The sequence below is a fragment of the Sinocyclocheilus grahami genome, unplaced genomic scaffold, assembly GCF_001515645.1.
Source record: "Sinocyclocheilus grahami isolate Dianchi unplaced genomic scaffold, SAMN03320097.WGS_v1.1 scaffold808.1, whole genome shotgun sequence".
NCBI lineage: Eukaryota > Metazoa > Chordata > Actinopteri > Cypriniformes > Cyprinidae > Sinocyclocheilus > Sinocyclocheilus grahami.
In genome coordinates, this window is record NW_015505987.1 from 410,968 (window position 1) to 434,502 (window position 23,535).

Genomic DNA, 23,535 nt, shown 5'->3' on the forward strand with positions numbered 1-23,535 from the left:
TACCCTGATTCACAAACTGTAGCTGTCTCTGATGTCTTTAATATGTAAATAATTTTTTCCATACAAGCATTTACAAAAGTGCTCAATTTGATTGTAAGAATGGCTCATTGAATATAAATGACATTGAAACTACTAATCGACATGGAATGAATATGAAAATATACTTTCTCTGAGTGCAGATACCTGGGTTTAAGTGAATACCATTTAGAATAATGCAATCTCCATAGTAGCAATGCAGTTACAGATGTTTAGCTTTGTGTGATACAAGCACGCTACCTAATAAATATAAAATAAACATCAGACCTGCCCTTCCTTCAAGACCAGCACAGCATAAGCACCACCAAAGATTGACCATCAAATGTACTAAATTCTTCAGTATTTTTTGGTGACCCTGAAAACAGTCAAAATATTAAATGACTGTCTCACTTATGGCTACACTGAGTAACATACATAACATTTCCTGCGTTGTAATGTACCCAAGACAGATTTGACGTGGTACATTAACAAAAACATACATTTGCTCTGTAGCAAAACACTGTAATACACTGACATGATGCTTTTGCAATTACACAAAAATAAATTATGATTATCCACATACATAAGATGGACAAGCAAGCAGTAAAAAAGTGACAATTAATTGCATGAATTTAACAGTTAAGTTAATTCAAATAATGCATTAAAACTCTGTCTGTTTTAAACATTATTTCATATATATGATAAATGACATGAGATATAGTATTTCACTGTAAGGCAACATGTTTCCAGTACCACATTTATCAGCTGCATATTCAGCAACCATTGCTTGCAATTAAGTTGTTTAGCAGCTTTCCATTGTAGTCCTTTCTTCTGTTCAGGCCTTTTCTTCCTCAAATCCACTTGCTTCTGATGCCTGTGTGTTGTTACTGATGTTGAAAGCACTGTCTGTGGGCTCACTGTGGAGTTTGCTTTGCTCCTTCTCTGTGGACAGGCCAGTCTTTTTTGCTGAAAGAGGTACGGGTTCATCGCTCAAGTCTGTTGAGTGTTCTTGTCCTTTCCCTGCGTCCTCTTCGTTAAAGTCCTCATGCTTCTCCGGTTCTTTGACCTTATGTACAATGGTGAGGTGTCTGCTGAGTGCTAACTGAGATGTGAAACATAGGCCGCAGTGCTGGCACTGGGGTGTGTCGCTGTCGGTTGTGTGTTGAGGTATGTGCTCCTGAAACTGGGCCTGGTCCTCAGATTTAAAGCCACATTTGGCACAGAGATAAAGTGGCTTATGTCGCTTGGCACTGACGCTGTATGATGTTTCCCCATTTCCTGCTACTCCATGAGCCCCCTCTGCTTTTCTTTTCAGCTTCTGAAAGAGGAAAATGTAGTAGGGTTGTGACGGTGAGGAAATTTTCCCACCGGTTAATCGACGTGTGACAACACCGGTAATACCGGTATCACCGTAGGGGCGGGGGCGTTCCCTTTTTCCTAGCTTTCCAAATCACATTAGGAAAGCCACAATCCAAAATATTGCCAAACAGGCGCTTTTGCATCTCGTTTCGAAACTAAATCATCTGCCATCGTCTTGCCTGTCTCACCTCACTCTTTTCGTCAGTCAGCTCGACTCACTCTCCTCAATGGATAAATAAAATCTGATCTGTGATGCGACATTCGGCACGCTGCATTGAGCAGCCGTGTTCAGTTTTTAATTGTAGTGTCTGTTCTTTTACTGAATTAAATGATTTTTATTACAATAAAAAAATCAAAACGACGGTGGGGGTCGGTGCTGCGGTGGGCAAGTGACATAAGCGGTGTTGCGTTGTCACCGTCAGCACCATCTATCGCGGCAAGCCTAAAACGTAGTAGCAAAAGCTGTATCTGATATAATGTTTCTATAAAATAAATAAAAGAAGATTACCTCCCCTGTGGGTTTGCCCACCTCCTGAGATGCTAGCTTTGCCATTTGGCTGAAATCTGGATTCTTGATTCCATGCATCAAGTTGATGTGGTTCTTTAGCATAGAGTGTTTAGTGAAAGATATCCTCTCAGTTGTGCAGTACCTTCAGGGTTTAAAAAGAAAAATACAACACAAAGTTGTACTCTTAAGAAAAGTGCAAAATAAATGTTGATAAAACTTCTGAGAACATTAAATCACTTTTTAATTATACAGTATAGTGATTTTACCAGCATGTGTAAACTTTCCTTCTTCCATCGTGGTCACTTCGAAGGTGTCGTTTAAGACTCAAGGGTGAATTGAAGGAACTTTCACATAGCCGACATGGGTGCCTCTTTATTGACTGCAAAAAGACAGGCATGTTCAAATGTGAGGATTTTGGATCACAAATTGACTAGAGCCAACAAAAAACAAAAAAACAGAGGAGTACTTGCAAATCAATCAAATGCAAAATCTCACATGCACCGCAAAGATTTTCACCTTGCCATGGCTGGTCTTCATGTGATTGATGTAGGTCTCTCTGTCGGGAACCCACAGGAGGCATTCTCCACAGGTCCAACCAGCATTCTTCATTCTAACTCCAGCACCTGACTTCTGTGCAGCAGAGCTCTCTCTTCCCTTCATGCAGGCCTCATTTACTGGTTTGGTCAACCCTGGTTGGAGTTTTTGTGGTGACATTTTATCAGAGAAAGATGTTGTCTCTGTCTTTTTGGGACTTTTTTCTGCTTCACCTCTGAAAACTCCACCATGAACAGTCTGCAGATGAAACAGACAATTTATTAGACTTTTTAAATATGAATAATTTTTAAATATCTGCATAATACAGTACCACTCTTGTTCTTCAGGTCAGCACTGACGAGATGAGACATCTCTAGTGCTGTGGCAGTAGACAATGACATAGGAAATAGCGATGGCAGATTAAAAAAAGAAATGACCTGCTCTTTGTTTCCACAATGCAACCACAAGATCACAAAAATCTCTCCTGGCGCTTCCATTCTGCCACAGTATTATGCTACAAAATTATTTTTCTAATTTTTTTTTAGTTTATCCTGCAATCTAAACTGAATACATCCCATGTTAATGGACCGTTTTGTATACTTTTGTTACTCTGTGTTGACTGCATTCATCAAGTTACAGCAGTCTGCCTTATCTGTAGTTAAAATGTATTGTAATTACTTGACAAATCAAACATGTCTCCCAAAAAAAAAGTTACACTGAATGACCACCTGTCATTTGCAAGCACCCCATCGCAACTGACATACTCTCATCTTGACCACTTCATGCCTCCCAGCATGCAATCAAACTCACGCAGCTCATGCAAAATGCAAATATGACCTATTTCAAAAATATTGGGGTTAACTTGAAAAAGAATCTTGCATGGGCTTGTTTATTTGCACTAGGTTTTATTGTACCATATTTTCCAGAAAATAAGTCGCACATGACTATAAGTCACAGCGGGTCAAATTTGTTTTTCATTATTACAAATCACAAATAATGTAAAATACTGGTAAACTACACAAAACAAAGGCTCACAAAAAATACTATAAATCAAGGGTGTCAAACTCAGCTCCTGGAGGGCCACTGTCCTGCAGAGTTTAGCTCCAATCTCAATTAAACACACCTGATCCAGCTAATCAAAATCTTCATGAGTCCTAGGCTGTGTCCGAAATTGCCCCCTCATTCACTATTCCCTACATTAGGTCACTAATTCAGTTCACTAGAAGGAGTGAATGAAAACGAGTAGTGAATTCAGACACTGAGTGCACCGGAAGGAATGCCGCTTTTGCATAGTTTGTGCTTGCGGTTTATGAATCATTTGAAACTAGCAGCTCCCGTAGTAAGATTAAAGGATTTATCTTGAACTCTGTCACGGAAATTATGTATAAACCCTAATCAAACAATTTAATAATCAATTTACAATGAATTTATACCCGTGTTGTACATTATGCTGTACGCCATGGATGAGTGCTTTGTAAAAATGAACGGATTGATTATTCAGCTGCGGGCGCCATTTTCTGGCAAGATGCGGGAATTCATTTGGCGCGTGACTCTCACGGTGCATTATGGGCATTCTCTAGCCGTTGAGCGTGCACCAGTTGTACACTTGTTTTTGCAGTGCATTGTGGGATTGAATGAGTGCACTCGAGAACGTCCACTATGGTTTCGGACACCACTAAAAATGGCTGTTCCCTCAAATAGTGCCCTATTTAAGGGTATAGGGGGGCGATTTCAGACACAGCCCCAGAAATTCCCAGGCAGGTGTTGGAGTTGGGTGGAGCTAAACTCTGCAGGACAGTGGCCCACCAGGAGCTGAGTTTGACACACTCTAAATTTAACAGCATTTAGATCCAAACAGGAATGAAAAATGTAACTTTAAAGGGGTTATATGATGCGATTTAAATTTTTTCTTTCTCTTTGAAATGATACAAGCTCTTGGTGCATAAAGAAGATCTGTAAAGTTGCAAAGACCAAAGCCTCAAATCCAAAGAGATATTCTTTATAAAAGTTAAGAGTCAACCACGCCTACCTAAAACGGCTCGTTCTAACACACCCCCACATGTCTACGTCACGATGTGGGAAGATTTGCATAACGCCGGCCAAATGTTCACACAAAGAAAGAAGGCGTAACTTTTATTCTCGCTGTAGTATTGTTGCTGCCACCATGTTGTGAAAACGCTGTGTTTCTGTGAAAGCAAAACTACTTTGTTTGGCCTTCCAAAAGAGGACGATATCTGCTTCGTCATGCCTGGAGCTGAGCCGTGCTGGTCGCTGAGGAAATACATCATCTTCGTGCTGTGGATCGCCGGATCGGCTTTCACCGTGGACGAAGCGGAGTCCAGCCCGGGGTCGTTACATGTGGTTGCCGCAAGCCCACCTCTTTTCGCAAGGCCACTCCTTCATCGAATCCGCCGGCCTCCGCTCACTCTAGGCCGCCGGCCTGAAAGCGAAACTACTTTGTTTGGCCTTCCAAGAGGACACAACTAGAAATCAGTGGTTAAGTTGTATTTACAACACTGTTCCAGAACAGTTCAACCCAAATATTCACATGTGTCTAGCACATTTGACTGTTTTACATTTTACAGGACTGTTTCCTGATCCTGGTAGAGTAGACTACAATGCCGGCTGTTCTGACTCACAGACTGCAAGTACGTTTTTTTATATTAAAGAATTTGCCACTGATGATTCAAACGCGAGTTTTGATCAGTGTAGAGTAGCGCTTGTTGTTTGTCATTTCTCCGATCACAAATGCAGACATGGTTTTATGTTTACGTGGCGTGATGCAACGTGTAAAAAGACAGTATAAGTCATTATAATCCATCCCCACTGGATGCAACAAATGCCTTGTTTATAATGGGTTTTAATGTTTTTGTCTCGTTGCTCTGGCTGGACAGGGCATCACAGTATGGTAGGAGCATTAACATTGCCGTCACACGCTTGAGGTATTCGGCCAATCACAACGCACTGGATAGCTGGCCAGTCAGAGCATACCTCGCTTTTCAGACCGACGAGCTTTGTAAAAATCGAGGCGTTTCAGAAAGGTGGGGCATAGAGGAGAAACAATAATGTACAGTATGTGGAAAATAATGTGTTTTTCGAACCTTAAACCGCATAAACACATTTCATTACACCAAATACTGTTCTTTTTAGCAACATCATATGACCCCTTTAAAACATTAAATATAGTGGCATTCATTATAAACACAATTTATTATACATTTATTTTAAGTGAAACAAACTACCAGCATGTGAGAAATACGCTATACAAAAACACTTGGGCTCCAAATGTGTGCTTCACACGTTTTGCGTCCTTGACGCTAATTGCATTATATAAGATGCTTTGAAATACATGTTGCACACATTTCAGATAATGAAAAAATGTGACATTCTGGAAAATACTACAATATATGTATATTATTCAATTTATTCAGACAGTACTTACTTGCATTTGTGCAGAAAGTACTTCATTTAATAATGTTCTTAATTGTATGCTTACCTGCTGATCTACATGCAACAGTCTCATATGAAGCACTTTTCATAAGTTGGTTAAGAGCATCTGCTAAATGTCTTAAATGTAAATGTCTTGTAGTCCCAGACAGAAGCATTATGTATAAAATGTGTATGGAATAAACTCACACCTCCTTCTAAAAGCACTAAATACATTATTCAGTGAAGTTTTCCCTTCATAAGTATACTTACATGCAGAGTTATAATTCAGCTATAGCAGGTTTTTGTCACATAAGTATACATGACAATGCGTAATCAAATATTTGACGTAATATCAAACATTAAACGTCACCTTGGAGCAAGTGAGCAACATGTATACAAGCTGGACAAAGCCAAGCTACAATCGCATTCTGTTAGAATTTAGGTCTGTTCATCCGACTTCATCTGGCAGTTACAATTTCTTTCTGACAAAAGCGTATACATGACATCTAAAAATAAATAAATAAATGACTGCTTTAGCCTGACTGAAATCAGACTTTCAAAGTGCATGTAAATAAATTGTAATAGTCTAAACCAGGGGTGGCGAACTCCGGTCCTGGAGAGCCGCAGCCCTGCAGAGTTCAACTCCAACCCTAATTAAAACTCACCTGCCTGTAGCTTTCTAGTAACCTTGATTAGGGTTGAAGCAAAACTCTGCAGGGCTGCGGCTCTCCAGGACCGACGTTTGCCACCCCTGGTCTAAACTAAGCTAAAATTACAGTTTGATAAGACAATATGTGCACAATTTCCCCAATTACACTAGATGACAGAAACTGTCAGTCACACATTGCAATGACCAACAGCACTAAAAGTAGCTACAAACCTTAAAATGTTGCACCAAAAGTAGTTTCTCTGGGAAGAATGAAGTGCAATCTGGACACTTGAACACACATATACGATGATGAAAATGTTGATATAACAACTGCTTCCTCTTAAAGACTGTTCCACAGGAACATTTGTAGATCACCCTGCACAGAATGAACCAGAGGTAACTCCTCGACACAGTTCTAGGAACATTTTTTATGACTGAATTTATGGCATGACAAATCAATAGATGCACTTACTGATGGTTGGGTTCACTGCCACCATGCTTGTTTTTTACATGCATCAGACAGCCATTAGAAGATTTGAAGGCTACAGGACAGATAGTGCACTTATAGAAGACCTCACAATGCTTCTCCTCAATGTGAGTCTTCAAGAGGGACAGGGACATGAAAAGCATTTCACAATGCAGACACCTGAAAGAAATTTGAGCAAATCAGAGAGTGAGCAAAGACAACATAAAAGACATTCATGGTCTCAAAGCGGAAGTTCATTGGTCTAGAGGTCACTGTTCGAGGTACTTACGAGTACCCAATTTTACGGGAATAGTGGAGACAATTCTCTTTCACATGCTTCTGGATGTCCACTGAGCGACTGAGTGCCCCACATTCAGGACAGCAATAAGGAGATTTGTGTGAGTGCATTCGCTGATGGGCCCTGTAGCTGCACTTGTTGGGTAGCAACATTGAGCAAACCTTGCAAATCTGCATCGAAGAAAGCAAACAGGGTCAATGACATAGAAGAGTGTCCACAAGAAACACAAAGAAAAAAATATCTAAAAAAATCTAGAAAAGAACAAGTCACATGTTCATACAGAACACATGCCAGTTCTTTGAAATGTATTTTGTATTTACGTTGATTTCATATGGTTTTGAAAAACTATCCTTATCTCTCTATATATAGTAGAATGACCATCAAGTAAAAGGTAGTAACATTTCTTTGACACCTTCAAAACAAGTTTATTTCACCTTTATTTTCAAAAACATTCTTTAATATATTTTTTATGAGGTTTAAAGTTTTATATATTATAAAATCTTATCATATAAAATATTTTTATATATTTTAGAAAGTTTCAACAAAGTTTTTTTTTATCATATGTAATTATTAATAATGAATTATTAATTCTGAATTATTTATATTCATAATTAAAATATCACATAGCACATCTGAACTAATCTTGCCTTATATAAAAATGTAAAATGTCTGTTATCTTCATAGACTTTTTGACCTTATCATAGTCTTTTCTGTTTTTTTTTCAAAAAACAGTTTTTTGAGGTTTTTCAAATAGCATGAAATAGAAAGCAGTGAAGCAGTTTAAAAAAAAAAATCGAATAGTTATAAAAGATTACGCCAAAATATTTTTCATAAAAATTTCAGTGTTTTTGATTTTATGTACCCACAAAAATATCTTAATTTAATACAGAAATTTTAAATATAAGACATGGTATAGTCAGTCATTGTATGTTTAAATTGCATTTGTAATTTAATATATTCAAAAAGACATGTCACTGACCAATATAAAAACAATAATTAGTAATTTTGTAATAATTTACACTGTTACGTTTTGTGATTCCAGTAGTTCATTGATTCAACTCACCAGACCATTAGCCTCTGTTGCCCTCTGATAGTGACCCGCAAGTGCTGTGTAGTCTGACATCTGTTTATTACAGTCCAGACATTTGAATCCATGTTTGATAACTTTGTCGGGATAAAGTGGCAAGACCACCTGGCTTTTAGATGACTCTGTGGCGTTGTTCCCGCAAGGTATCTGATTTACAGACTGCTTAGGCTTGGTGGGTGCCAACATTTGGTCAACAGCAATGGGCTTCATAAACAACTGAGTGCACTGCATCACCATGCCTTTGTTCTTGTGATCTCGAGCGTGTGCCAAGAGAGCACATTTGTTAAAAAACACCAATGTTTTGGAGCAGTGGGTGCACGCGACTTCTATATGCACACTTCTACGACTGTAATGGTAAGCAAGACTCTTTTCCAGCCCGAATGAGTCTCCGCATTCTAGGCAGCAATAGCCTTGCGGTGGGAGCTTGATATTGGTGCCTGGTGGTGGACTCAGGTCGGGAACATATGTTGGTACTGGGTTTGAGAAATTCAACAATCTGTTTAAGGTTCCAGCTGCAGTATTTGGGACAACAGCTCGTGTGTTTGGAGAAACTTTTTTAACTTGATGCACCAGTGGTACAGAACTGCACACCATTGATGATGATAACTGAGAGGGCTCCTGTCTATTAGTGGAAGACCTTGCTGTAACCGAGGCAGCTACGCTATGTGGGACTAGATTTAGGTTTGCCAAGTGTAATGCCTTCGGAAGGTAGTTTGTATTAGCAAAAGAACCAATCTGAGGAGAAGAAGCCTTCTTTTGCTTGTTGCCACCAAGTGTTGCCTTTAGAGCATGACCATTATTTTGGGTTTGAGGTTTCTTTGAGTTCCTCGCTGATTTTGTGCTGGATTTGCTCCCCAGTAAAGGTGTCTTTGAGGCTTCCTGCTTTCCATCTTCAAAAATGACCTCTGAAATGGTATCATCTGAACGATACCCAGGCAATGTTTTCGAGAAGGCATCTTCAACTGAGGACTGAGATGGCGATGACTCAAACGGTGACATGAGATCTTCAGTTTCAGAGTCTGGCAATATGCTTGTGACAGTGCGTTTGATTTCTCCAGATGAGGTTTTGATTGTCTTTATTCTGACTCGTGGGATGGCTGGAGGCGAGCCAGCAGCGACAGCTGGAGATGCTTTACCACTGCTGTCACTGCATATACTCATTGGGCTGTCAGGCTGTTTTGCGAAACGTTTCACCACCTCCAGAGGACTTCTTGGGCTCCTTGGTGATATTGGTATTTTTGGACTAATTTTCATGGACTCTTTTGGGGTAACTGGGAAATCCTTTGAATTTGTTTGCCCACCTGGATCCTTTTTAGCATTCAAGGCTGCTAATGCATCAAGGCAAGAGGATAATCTGGAGCTGTGAGCTTTGACGCATAGATGGGAAGAAGAAATATTTGTCTCAAGAGTTGAATATGCATTTGTTTCACAATCTTGGATGCTGTCACTCTTAGTCTCAGAATTTTGTTCAACCATATCGTCTTTGAAAGATGAGCCATCACACCCAAGATCATCCACACCTTTTGAACCAGGAAGTCTTTCATTGCACGATAAGCAGGATGCATCTGGTTTTCCATGATTGTCTAAAACAGGAAGAGGTGAAGATGTAAAGAGTGAATCAGATGGGAAGTACGAGGTCTCTGCAGATTTTGGACGGTCATCGATTCCATTGCTATGAATGTCTTCAGATTCTGGGCTGGATATAGGGCTAAACTGAGGCATAGACTCTGATAGAGAGGGAACTTTTTCATTCTTGTAGAGGACAGGAATTTTTTCCATGGAACGTCTTGAGCAGTCTCCGTTGACAGAAGAGCTATCCAATCTTGGATAGCTGGAGGGATGTGTCTCCAGTGAGCCTGCAGAACTTTTGAACCCATTTTGTAAAAGGTGCCCCAAATGAGAGCTCTCCTTCTCTACAAGATTTTCATAGGAGTTCTGGCGGCTAGTGTTCTTTACTATAACACTGACAGCAGGGGCATCGGTTATAGGCACTGGGTGAGGGATCAAAAGCGTGGCATCCATACACATCTCCGAGTGCTTAAGGTGTCCCTCTCCCTCATCTTGATTCCCGTGAATGGCCTCTTTGGCATCCAAACTGGTTGCATCAGGGATGTCAAAGGCAGCCAAGAGATCATCAAAATCAGGGGTCTTCATATCACCCATGATTGGAGATTTTCAAAACCTGAAGCAAATATATGAAGAGAGAAATAAATCAATACATATGCAGGCCACATATACGTAAAAATTGTAATACTAGAATTAACAGGCATAAAACCACATCACATCAAATATTGAACTGCAATGATGCTAAATGCAGAAAGATTGAATTATAATCACCATTTGATTCCTGGTTTATTCATCTCAGCAGTTGTTGGCATCCATCAGTTTTGGTCCTGTGCACCTTCATCTGTATTGCACGGACACTTCCAGGAACTTCCATAGTAATGGTCCAGCCAGCTCAAAGACTTGTTTATGGAAACATTAGCTCTTTTCAAAGCATTTTAACATTATAATACTGTATTGGGCATAATTACACTCGTTTTTTCCCCCCAGCCAGTCAAAATTACCTTAGTGTAATTAGACTGTCACCCTCGCCTAAATTAGTTTTAACAAAAATTGTCGGAGAATTTGTTTTAGATCGACAGAACACCTTCAAATAACAAATAGCATTAGTTGAAAGTTATGAGCTTTTGTACGAGGATGTTAAAGAGCTAGCATTAGCTCATAGGCTAACTGAGAAAAACAAACCTTCGCCAAGCTAACAAAGCCCTTTAAAAACACAGCTTACGGTCAAATTGGCAATACTTCACCCCGTTACACATGACATGTCATTTTATATAGGTTTTATAATGCTAATACAGATGAGAGAATATTTATGAAGAAAGTGAAGCGGTTCGTATTGACAGAAGCTTTAGCTGTGCAGTCGGGTGCGCGGCTCTCTAACGTTAGCTGCTTGCATCCCAGCTCTGTAAATAACGCAAACCTGCGGTTATAGTAGAACAGTCTGCGGGTATACAGCCAAACACGCGTTTAAAGCAACCTTTCAAACGCCATGCAAGTCAGCGTAAGGTATGTTTGATTTGTGAGGTTTATAAAAGTGACTTGTTTTCAGTTGCCCGCCGTCTGCTAGCTAACAGCCCTCTCTCCTTCCTGTGTGCGCGAGGACTCCGCTCAACGCCACACACGGGCCGTGGCTCAAATCCCGAGAAGCTGCCTACATAGACAGCATTTTTGGCCATCGTCCCCGACCATTTAGAAGACGCAAAAATGTGGCGCAGGCATGGACAAATAGTGATGTCTCTTCAAACAACAATGAAAGAGCAACTATTTCATATATCCTTTATAAGGGTAGGCCTGTTTGTTTTTATGGATGGGACAAACACTCTGGGAAAAGTCGTAATTAAAAAAAAACGCATTACAAAGTCATTTGTCACGGCCATTGTTTCTGTTTTAGGCATTAAAAATAGTAGCCTATATAAGTAGCCTAACCAAATTAGACCCACTTAGATTATTATTATTATTGTCACTAAAAGTCTTGTCTGTTTGTTTAAATTGTTGTTCAATCTTAGCAATCTTAAACCTTAACCTTAAAGGGGTCATATGCTGCTTTTTTAAAGATCATTATTTTGTGTATTTGGTGTAACAGAATATGTTGACATGCTTTAATGTTCAAAAAACACATTATTTTTCAAATACTGCACATTATTGTAGGTCCTCTATGCCCCGCCTCTCTCAAACACTTTGTTTTCTACAAAGTCCCTCCTTCCTACAAGCGTCGTCTGCTCTGATTGGCCAGTCAATAGCAAATACATAAACTAGTAACAAAACATACTTACAGTAGCTGATTCAGAGATTGTCATAGCAAAGTCAGAATGACCTCCTCTCCTAGGTTCACGAAACGGTCGTCCATAAAATGCATTGCTGTTCTGTTGTAAGTAATCTTAAAGATTCCTAACTGCATCTACTTTCGGAAGGCCAAATAAAGTGCTTTTGCTTTCGCCTAGAAACACACAGCGTCTCCCTGACATGGCTGCTTCAACACTAACTGCGGTTACTGAAACCACACCTTCTTTCTTTGCGTGCACATTTGGGCGGCATTATGCAAATATTTCCACATAGTGAGGTAGATATGTGGGGGCGTCTTAGAACGAGCTGTTTTAGGGGGGTGTGGCAGAGTCTTAACTTTGATAAGGAATATCTCTTTGGTTTTGAGACTTTAGTCTTTGCAACTTCAGGGATCTTATCTATGCACAATCAGCTTGTAACACTCCAAAGAGAAAGGAAAAACTGAAATCGCATCATATGACCCCTTTAAATCTGAATTTTTTCACAATTTATAGCCTGTTTTTTGACAACACTTTTATTTATTTATTTATTCAGATTAGCTATAGATTAGATAGGTATAGACTTTGACAGGGTGGAAACACATTCTACCCTCTGAAAACATTTCTGAAGAAACTGCCAAGATAAAGGTAGGTAGGATTAGGGTTAACTTGTGCTGATAACACATGTATATGTATTTATTTTCTATTCACTGGAATTGTCAAAAAGACTAATTCCTTTGAGAATATATGTAATAGGCCTACTGACTATAAAAGTGGGCTTGAATGAGCAGTCAAATTCTGTAATGAATTACTGATCTTTTCACTCTGAATAAATAGGCCTACTTATTGTGCAAATACATGTATAGGGAAAAAAATCACTAGATGAATTACTTCAGACCTGGGTTCCTTTGCCTTTGAGACAGTAGAAACAGAGGTCAAAATGATAATAAATTATCATGATTTTTTTAATACACTAACTTCATATTATATCTTTATATAAAGATAAAATACATTTTAAAGTTGGACATAGAACCATTTTTTTGTAGACCTAGTTGAAGATCATTTTAATAATCTGAAGAAACTTTTGTACATTGGAGAGTTCGTTGAACCATAGATGCCAATATATATATATATGCATGCTTATTAGAATGGTTAAATCACAATACCTTCAGTTTGTGGAGAGGACTCATAAATGTGCAGAAAAGACTTGGTTGATATTTGTGAATAATGACTGCTTGCTCTAAAAAAAACAAACACACATAAAATGTCTTAATGAATAACTGTTAATGTGTTTTGTACACACTATACCTTCAATAAATTCAGTGACGCACACTGCGGTCTATTAAGTTTGCGTCATCCTGTGTTAACTAAAAGGTATTAGGCACCATTTAATTTTCCATGATTTTCCATGAAAACTGTCACAGATTCCACATATTGTCTGATGATTGTATTTGATTTGTGGATTCTGTAAAGCATTCTATGGAGTCAGGCATAATATACCATCATAAAACTTCAGTTTAGGGTCAGGCAGACGCTACATTTTATATGGATTTGAAGATGAAATCGCATTTATGTAAAGCTGGATATTGTGCATCCTCATATAGTGTACAAAGACAACCTTACAGACCATAACTTACAATCAAATCATGCCTTTGAGTAAATGTACTAGTAAGTTTTGAAAAAAAGGTTATATGATTAAGAACATAGGATTAATAACTCTCCATATATTAATAGTAGTAGCATATGCTCAGATTGCTGCCAGTGTGTTTTGTTAGTGATGTGTTCTTCTGAATTCAGGCATAAAACTGAATCATACTTTACAATGTGCAACAGTGGCATCTAGCGTCCTAATTGTATAAGGATGGTAGTTTTCGTACACTTAACCAGCTAGGTCTAATTTTGTTTTATATTTAATAATAATTATATATTTTGTGTTCAATTATATATTTAACTCTGCCGTTCTGTGACCAGGGGTAATTAAAGTCTTCTATGATTTACTGTAGATACTGTGGAGAGTCGGGGCCAACTGATAAAAATTGTGTCCTGTGAATCGAAACCATGACCCTATTGCTGCATACATTATACTGAAGACCTACTAATTATAGGAAATCTGAAAATTCTTGAAAAAGACAGGTATATATATTATATTTTTTTATTGGCTAGCAGGGTTCCAATGGTCATCAGGCTAGATTTGGGCTAGTTTTGTTGATCATGGAGTCACTGAGCTCTCAGTGTCTTTTATGGATGTGAACGATAATACTGGCCCCTCCTCTCAGGCGCCTGTAGAATTTCAGGCCCTTCGTTATGTTACATTTTTTATTCCTGACAGTTTGTTTTCTTTTACACTTTGTATCTTGTTTTTTATCTGGAAATAAGGAGGAGCTTCATTGCAATAAATGATAAAAAGATGCTGTTTCATGACTACTCAGAGTAGTCATCCCTGACTAGCAATCTGATAGCAACGTGCAAGTGTTATAAATAAAAACACGTTAGTATGTAGTTAATTAATGATAAGATTTCCAAGTGGGCAGAGTATATATATCCCAGCTCAAGGTTCAAGACTCGGCAGTTGTCACAGAGAATGCAGAATGAGTAAGCCACTTATTTACCTCTCCATTCTTTAGATTGATTCAAACTGTTATATGAACTGGTGGTTTTTGCCATGGTTTGAATAAAGGAGGTGTCGATTTCATATTTGTGCGTATAGTTAATAATTGTTTGGATTAAATGTGGATATGGATGTGTTTTGAACTCGCAGCTCCTAAGGAACTGTTGAATCAATGTTCATTAGAGCTGGTAAAAAGTTTTCTGATTCTTTCTTTACAGCAGACAAAGAAGATTTACAGTTAACAACCATCTCATGTGGGAAAGAACAAGGGGTGGACAATCCAGCATTTTTTAAGGTAGGCTTGGGAAAGTGTGAGGAAGTTCTCTAAAAAATCTGAAAAATAATCTTTTTTTTTTTTATTCTTAGGAGGATAAATTAACAGATGACCTTAGTGACAGTGACAAAGAGGAGTCAGAGAAGGAGTCAAAATCATGCCTAAGGTGTGGTTGTGAATCTAATCTGTAAATACGATGCCATTAAGATTTCATTATCACATTATTTGGAAATGAGATTCCCTTGCAATTACATAATGTCATCCTAATTAAGAAATATAGTCAAAAATGTAAATGCTTCGATTCTGTGATTCATGATTCTGCCAATCATGCTGTAAGACTTCACATGTGCAAGACTTTTCATTGTTGACCACAGCAAAGCATGCATACCCATCACGGCCACAGAGATCTTCTGCAAGACACACTCCAAAATAATCAAATACATTGCTTTGGGAATACTTGCTGCAGGTAAGCAAGATTTTCATCTTCTCAGTTTTATATCTATTACTGTTTTTAATTAAACATGGTGATACATTATCCATCTCAAGTGGACAAGGTGCAATATATGCTTTGTGTTTTATATTGTAGGTTATTTAGCATACTTCATTGCTGCGGTTTATCTGGACTTTCAGAGGGCAATTGCTTTGGTTGTCCTCACTTGTCTGGGGGTGTTTATCATCGTGTGTGAACTGGTGAATAAGTACAAGGGTGACAGCATAAGGAGATTTTTCAAGCCTGCACAAAGGTGTTTCAAATCCAATACCAGATGGATAAAATGGTGAGTATGGCATTTTAATATACTACTGTTCAAAGGTTTATTATCTGTTTTTAAAGTTTTTGCAAGACATCTCTTATGCTCACCAAGGCTGCACTTTATTTGTTCAAAACCACAGTAAAAACGGCAATATTGTGACATTTTTAAAATATCTGATTTCTGTTGCTATATATTTTAAAATATAATTTATTCCTGTGATGGCAAAGCTGAATTTCCTGTTTTAGTGTCACATGATCCTTCAGAGGTTATTCTAATATGCTGACATTTCTTATTATTATCAGTGATGAAAATAGTTGTGCTGCTTATCAGTTGTAATATTTTGTAACATAATAAATGTCATTACAGTCATTTTTTCACCAACCTTACTATTAAGGAATCATTTTAAAAAAATCCTACTGACCCCAACCCCAAACACTTGAATATAATTCTAGTGTATAAATATAATTGCTGCAAACAAGTTGACACTGTACATAATGCACCACACTGTAACTAGCACAACAATGTGAGCTATGCACTTAAATAGCAACTTGTTAGCTACTTATATTTTTAAAGGTCACAAGATTCATGTTTGAGGTTTTGACTGTGTGTAATTGTTGTAGAACAAAACAGCTAAATCAGTCTTTACCACAGACTCTAAAGCATTGGTTTTTCAAAAAGGTTGAGAACCACTGTTCTAAATATAATAAAATGGGCAATATGTTTTCAATACAGGGACCATGATTATACACATGCGTCATATATATCTCTGTATGTTGCAGGGTGTTCATAGTAATTGTGGTGGGCCTGCTGGTGGCGTGGCTGGCAATCGACACACGAAAGCGCCCAGAGCAGCTCATCCCTTTTGGCGGTGTCTGTCTATTCGTTATTGCCATATTTCTCTTCTCTGCACACAGAACTGCAGTGAGTGATAAAACACACACCTGCAAACAGTACATGCTTTATTAAAGGTGCTTATCTCTTTAAATGTATTTTTTTAGACTTTGGATTTCCTACAAACCTTATCAGACTGTTGAGGTTACACCTATCATTTCCCAACAATAAAATAGTTGTAGATGCTAAAGGAACTTTAAAAAAAAAATTAGTTTAAATGAATGTGGTTGTTAACGAAAAAGGTTGTTTGCGTTGAATTCTGATTAGGTGAGCTGGAGGACAGTCTTCTGGGGACTCGGTTTACAGTTTGCCATTGGCCTGTTTATCATTAGGACAGAGCCTGGTCTGTTAGCATTCGAATGGCTTGGAAAGCAAGTTCAGGTATAATATAAAGCATCATTATTATGATTTTTATTAAATTAGAAAAATGCAAAACAGGAGCATTTTTACATACGTTTGAACACCTCTTTATTGTGTAAACTAATATAATGTCCATCATACTTGCAAAGATATAGCTCTCTAAATGAAGTTAATATGTTACAATCTGTGGTAACTTATTAAAACAAAACAATAATGAATGATTATTTAAACTACAAGAGAGAAGGAGAAACAGAATATTATGGTCTTCCTTTTTTTCAGATATTTCTGGACTACACAAAAGCTGGTTCATCATTTGTGTTTGGAGACCTCATTGAGAACATATTTGCTTTCCAGGTTAGTAATGAAGCGTACTTGACATGAAATGCATGGATAGGTTTATTTTTACTATTGAATGTTGCTCAATACTCACAGGCTCTGCCTATAGTGGTGTTCTTCAGCAGTGTAATGTCAGTGCTGTACTACCTGGGTGTCATGCAGTGGGTCATCACAAAGGTAAAAGTGACTAAGTCCAGTCTTATTTTCATTTAACCTATAAGAATTTCAAGAGATTTTCTTCATATGAATGCATTAATAGTGTATTTTTCTGTGCCAAGATTTCCTGGGCAATGCAGGTAACGATGGGAACCTCCTCTACAGAGACTCTCAGTGTGGCAGGGAACATATTTGTTGGTCAGGTAATATTCTGTCATCATTACTATAATATACTCAATTATTGAAAAATTCAATTCAATTCAGTTCAGCATGCAGCATTGTATATGCTCTCAAATGACCTAAAAACATTTTGTGACAAATTTAGATGTTTCTTATAAGGGAGAAGATCCTTTAAAAAAAATCTAGCAATTATATCGTTTTGGAACAATGCATTATTGATTGTAATTTTTTACTGTCATAATGTTGTAATGTTTACATTTTTTTTTCTAGACGGAGGCGCCGCTCCTGATTCGTCCTTATTTGAAGGACATGACCAAGTCTGAGATTCATGCTGTCATGACTGGAGGATTTGCCACCATTGCTGGGAGTGTTATGGGTGCATTCATCTCATTTGGGGTACGACAACATGCACTTCATTTTATTATAAAATTCCAAAGCTGGAATGGCAAAAAAAAGTTACAAATGAATGAGTTTAGCTGTTACCACAGTATGTTATGTTCTTTATGGGATAATACATCTCCTTTACACAGATTGATGCCTCATCTCTGATTTCTGCATCAGTGATGGCTGCTCCATGTGCTTTAGCCATCTCCAAACTATCCTACCCTGAAACTGAAAAGAGCAAGTTTACATCTAAGAATCAGATTAAAGTTGACAGCGGGTGGGTTATCCTGTCAGATATGAACTCTAGATTTCTAGAAAAAAAATAGGTATGTTTCATATTATTATTATTATTATTATGTATGTGTGTGTTCAGTGGTGAACAGAATGTCTTGGAAGCTGTCAGCGGTGGCGCATCTGCATCAATAGGACTTGTTGCCAACATCGCTGCTAACTTGATTGCTTTCCTCGCCATTTTGGACTTCATAAATGCTACACTCAAATGGATGGGAGGCATGGTGGGATACCCAGAAGTCACTTTTGAGGTGTGTATTACCCGATCCTGAGTGGCTTTTTTGATATTCAAGATCATTATATATATATATATATATATATATATATATAGTGTGTGTGTGTGCGTATTACCTTTCAAAAAAGATTGGGATCAGTCAGACTTTTTATTGTTTTTGTCTCTTGTGCTCACTAGGGCTGCATTTATTTGATCAAAAAAGACAGTAAAAATAAATTTTTTTAATTTAAAATAACTGTTTTCTATTTGAATATATTTTAAAAAGTAATTTATTCATGTGATGGCAAAACTGAATTTCAGTAGCCATTACTTCCGTCTTCACAAAACATTTGTATTTTTGTGGAATCCATAATACGTTATTAACTTCAGGATGATTTGATAAATGTAAAGTTCAAAAGAACAGCATTTATTTGAAATAGAAATCTTTTGTAACATCATAAATGTCTTCACTGTCACCGTTTTTTTAAATGAATGTATCCTTGCTCAATAACTTGGACGCGATGTTGCTTGTCAGAAGATTGAAACTGTACAAAGCAGATACAGTTCATTTAAAGTATCTGCTGAATGTAATGAAGTCAGTGAAATGTATGACCCGCAGCTCTGGCCCGAAGGGGCTTTTGTTAGACGCTATTACGAGCCGCGTAGGGTGGGAGTCAGCGGGTCAAATTCTACACTAGTTGCTGGGGAAAGTGTGCGCCCTCGGGTAGTATGAACAAGTGTTGGTGCCCCCCATGGACATTCGGGCTGTGTCATACAACTGTCGTGGTCTGCGTGTGGGCCAGAGTGTTGGGGATAAAGCCCGCCGTATGGTTGTGGACAGTCTGTTGGAGAACTGTGATATTTTATGCTTGCAAGAGACATTTTTATCAATGCAAGATTTGGATAAATTGAATTCTCTTAATGATAATTTTCATGGTGCTGGTGAATCCACAGTAGATCTTGTATGGATTTAATCAAAGGTAGGATATCTGGGGGTGTAGCCATACTGTGGAAAAAAAAGTTAGACCCACTGGTTAAGGTAATTAGATTGGATGTTAATTGGTGTATTGCAATTCAGATTACTTATCAAGATAAGAATTTCATTATTCTAAATGTGTATACACCTTATGAATGCCATCATAATGAAGATGAGTATTTAAATAGACTAGCTTTTATCAGTTCTTTTATTGAAAGTTCTACTATTTCTAGTGTGTATGTCATTGGGGATATGAATGCGGATATTTCAGGCAGATATTTTTAGTCTATTATGTAAATACAGATAGATGTCTGAGTAATATTCATTTACCTAGGGATGCAATGATGTGTAGTGATGTTAACTGTAAAGATGCAAATCATCAGAGGGATATCTGCTCAATGTATAATGATTGAGACAAGGAGGGATTTTGTCCCCAATTCTGTTTAATCTTTACATGGATGATCTATCTGAATGTTTGAATGCTTGTAAAACTGGGTGTATGATTGGGAATATTCTAGTGAATCATATTATGTATGCAGATGATCTTGTGGTGTTTAGTCCTAGCAGTGCTGGTCTTCAACAGCTTTTAACTATGTGTTCTGATTATGGTCTTGAACATGATATTTTATATAATCCTTATAAGAGTGTGGTTATGATTTGCAGACCTAAGGAGGATAAAAGTATAAAATATCCAGTTTTCAAGTTGTCTAATAGGAGTCTCACTGTGTGTGCTAAAGTAAAATACCTTGGACATTTCATCACTGAACGCATGACAGACGATGAGGATATTGAAAGGCAACGCCATATGATGTATATGCAGGCGAATATACGTTTATGTAAGTTTAGTTTCTGTTCAGATGAGGTGAAGGTGTCACTTTTTAAAGCATATTGTACAACACTTTATAGAACATCTAGTTTACAGAAGCTGCAAGTAGCTTATAATGATGCAATGAGAATTTTATTAAAGAGACCTAGATGGCATAGTGCAAGTGAAATGTTTGTGAGTGCAAGAGTAATCACTTTTAAAGCACTGTTACGAAATCTTATGGATAGATTTACCTGCCGACTAAATGCTTAAAAAAAAGAGATTATTGTGGGTCTATCAAATATAAGGGTTAGTACTACACGGTATCAGTCAGAGCTGTGGAGACATTGGTATTGTTGTATTTTGTAACTTTTTATTGTGGTGGTAGATGTAGATGTAGATGTAGATGGTTTTTTTCTTTAATTTGGACCTTGAGTCTGTAATGAAGATTGATATTAATAAAAATATAAATTTCTTCTTCTTCAAAAAAAAATCATACTGCCCCAAAACGTTGAACTGTTATGTACTTACATGTTACATCAAAAGGAAAAAGTCATAATCATCATCCTACAAATCTTTATATTCAGAAGTGTTTTAAAAGTGTTGTTACCTTTAAATCCTCAGTTGATCTGCTCCTATGTGTTTATGCCGGTGGCCTTCATGATGGGAATTCCATACGAGGAGTCTTTTACAGTGGCTGAACTTATTGGCACTAAACTCTTCCTCAATGAGTTTATAGCCTATGAGAAGCTGTCAGTGCTCAAAAACAACAGACTTAATGGCATTTTAGAAGATGATGGAGAGAAAAATTGGCTCTCAGTAAGTATGTATGTAATAATACATAATGTATGTAATGTATTTATGTTAATAAACATAATAAATAGTCAATGGCATAATCTGAAGTTTGTCAGAAGCATTAAAGTATATGTTGTCCAAACTTGCAGGTTCGATCAGAAATCATCTGCACCTATGCACTGTGTGGCTTTGCTAATTTCAGCTCTCTTGGTATTGTGATTGGAGGCCTGTGTGAGTATCTATTCAAAGCACTTGCTTGAATGATTTTAAGTGCTAACAGTATAGCTTATGACTTCTTATCACCATTGTTCAGTATCACCATTTTTATAACATGTCATTTACTGATTATTATTATTATTCCCCAGCCTCTATTTGTCCACAAAAGAAGAGTGACATATCTACTTTAGTGCTCAGAGCCTTGTTCACAGGCACATGCGTTTCCCTGATAAATGCCTGTATTGCTGGTAAGCAATCTGTAATTATTCAAATCTGTGTTTTAACTTTAGTCAAACACATCAAATCAACTTCACAGCTTTATCCACACACGGCATTAGGTTAAGTTAGCAGACATTTTTATTCAAAGCAACTTACATTACACATTAGATGGACAGTCTCTATAAAGCCTTGCTCAAAAACAGAAGAGTGATGGGTTATTAATTGCCCCTTGCCAGGTTCAAACTTAAAACCTTTAACCCAGTGTTGGGGGTAACGCATTACAAGCCTGAGTTACGTAATCAGATTACTTTTTTCAAGTAACTAGTAAAGTAATGCATTACTTTTTAATTTACAAGAGAATATCTGAGTTACTTTTCCAAATAGGTAACGCAAGGTTACTATAGTTCTAAAATAAATATGAATATGCATGAATTCATCTCACTCACACACAAAAAAAACTACAAAAAAAGGAACACATATTCCGTATTCCTCAAAATGAATAAAAATAATGCATCTCAGAATATGACGCAAACCTGCAATAATTAAATGTTAAACAACACAAATATCCTTTATGTGTTTAATCCCATTCTGTTAACCAATGTCTTTGCTTCTGACCTTCGATGATCCAGTTCAACCATACTAATAAGTAAAAAATATTCTAGACAAACAGTCTTTTTCCATTGCTGAAGTGTGTTAAAATTTCTTCTTCTGCATTCTACTGTACGGACTTAAATTTACTTTCCCTTCAGCCTGAGGCTTATTCATTTCACCTTTGGTGTGAAAAGACTTTTGTGTTTGCCAAAAATAGAACTTTTTTATTTTAAAAACAAACAAGCAAGCCCTGTCCAGATTTAAAAAGTAACGCAAAAGTAACGTAACACATTACTTTCCATAAAAAGTAACTAAGTAACGGAATTAGTTACTTTTTTATGGAGTAACGCAATATTGTAATGCACTACTTTTAAAAGTAACTTTCCCCGACACTGCTTTAACCTAATATCAGTTACCAGCACAGATGAACTACTATGCCACAGCCCCCTCACCTGCTGGTTTTGATTAAGTACAGTCTGGTTTTGAGTTCAATTTAGTATTGTTCTACCTGTAGGTATACTTTTCGTCCCTCCGTTGGACTGTGTGGATGTGTTTCAAAATGTCTTCAATACTACTACTTCCAACATTGAAACTTGCTGTAATGATCTTTTTGAAAGGTAAGGACAGAGAATATTGTTGTGTTGTCATCTAAAAGCACTCAGGACTGAAATGTTTAAAGGAATAGTTCACCCAAAAATGAACATCCACAAGTAATCCACATGACTCCAGTCCATCAATTAACATCTGAAGGGAAAAGCTGTGTGTTTGTAATAAACAAATCACATCAAGGCGTTTTAACTTTAAACTGTTGCTTCAGACTAAAATACGAGTCCTCTATCCATAATATTGCTTTCTTCAGTGAAAAAAGAAATATGCATAGATCAAGCACTGTTTAAAAGCAAAAACAGTTTTAAACAAATACGTTGTTGGATTTTTGGACTGGAGTCTTGTGGATTACTTGCAGATTATTTATTATTTATCATCTGTTTGGGCACCCATTCACTGCAGATGACACATGGCCTAAGGATGAGAGAATTTTCAGCAAATTGTAAATTTTGGGTGTACTGTTCCTTTAATCTAGGAAATATTTACTCTATAGACTGCATCAATGTAAATGTTTGTTTGTTTGCAGCACTATCAACAATGGAACAATTTATTTCGAGGGGTCGTGGAGTGGAGTGAAAAATGCTACAATTTATTTTGCAAACTGTTGTGGCCTCTTTGAGGAATCTGTTTGCATGTAGTTTGGCCAATAGGTAATGATACAAAAATGCAGAAAACACCTCTGAACTAAATATAATGGCATTATTTATTAAAT

General features: G+C 37.3%; 2 protein-coding genes across 3 annotated transcripts; one reads left to right on the forward strand and one right to left on the reverse strand.

Annotated features, from left to right (window-relative positions):
- Positions 1–17: 17 nt before the first annotated feature.
- znf592 (zinc finger protein 592) lies at positions 18–11,526 on the reverse strand. Its single transcript, XM_016246703.1, has 9 exons — positions 10,683–11,526; positions 8,322–10,527; positions 7,250–7,428; positions 6,967–7,140; positions 6,726–6,870; positions 2,399–2,674; positions 2,149–2,261; positions 1,883–2,024; positions 18–1,333 (listed from the first exon to the last, which is right to left on the reverse strand). Exons 2-9 carry the CDS (start codon positions 10,506–10,508, stop codon positions 851–853), a joined length of 3,699 nt encoding a protein of 1,232 aa, XP_016102189.1. The 5' UTR covers positions 10,509–10,527; positions 10,683–11,526; the 3' UTR covers positions 18–850.
- LOC107562130 (sodium/nucleoside cotransporter 2-like) lies at positions 11,349–23,535 on the forward strand. Of its 2 annotated transcripts, none has more exons than XM_016246704.1 (19): positions 11,349–11,414; positions 11,509–11,693; positions 14,996–15,072; positions 15,144–15,217; positions 15,426–15,517; positions 15,638–15,827; positions 16,583–16,724; positions 16,962–17,075; positions 17,334–17,408; positions 17,487–17,567; positions 17,669–17,749; positions 17,997–18,122; positions 18,257–18,387; positions 18,484–18,652; positions 21,021–21,215; positions 21,341–21,422; positions 21,557–21,655; positions 22,732–22,834; positions 23,350–23,535. In XM_016246704.1, exons 1-19 carry the CDS (start codon positions 11,398–11,400, stop codon positions 23,459–23,461), a joined length of 2,145 nt encoding a protein of 714 aa, XP_016102190.1. In that variant the 5' UTR covers positions 11,349–11,397; the 3' UTR covers positions 23,462–23,535. The 2 variants fall into 2 exon arrangements, with proteins under 2 accessions (XP_016102190.1, XP_016102191.1); XM_016246705.1 differs by having other exon boundaries at positions 14,999–15,072.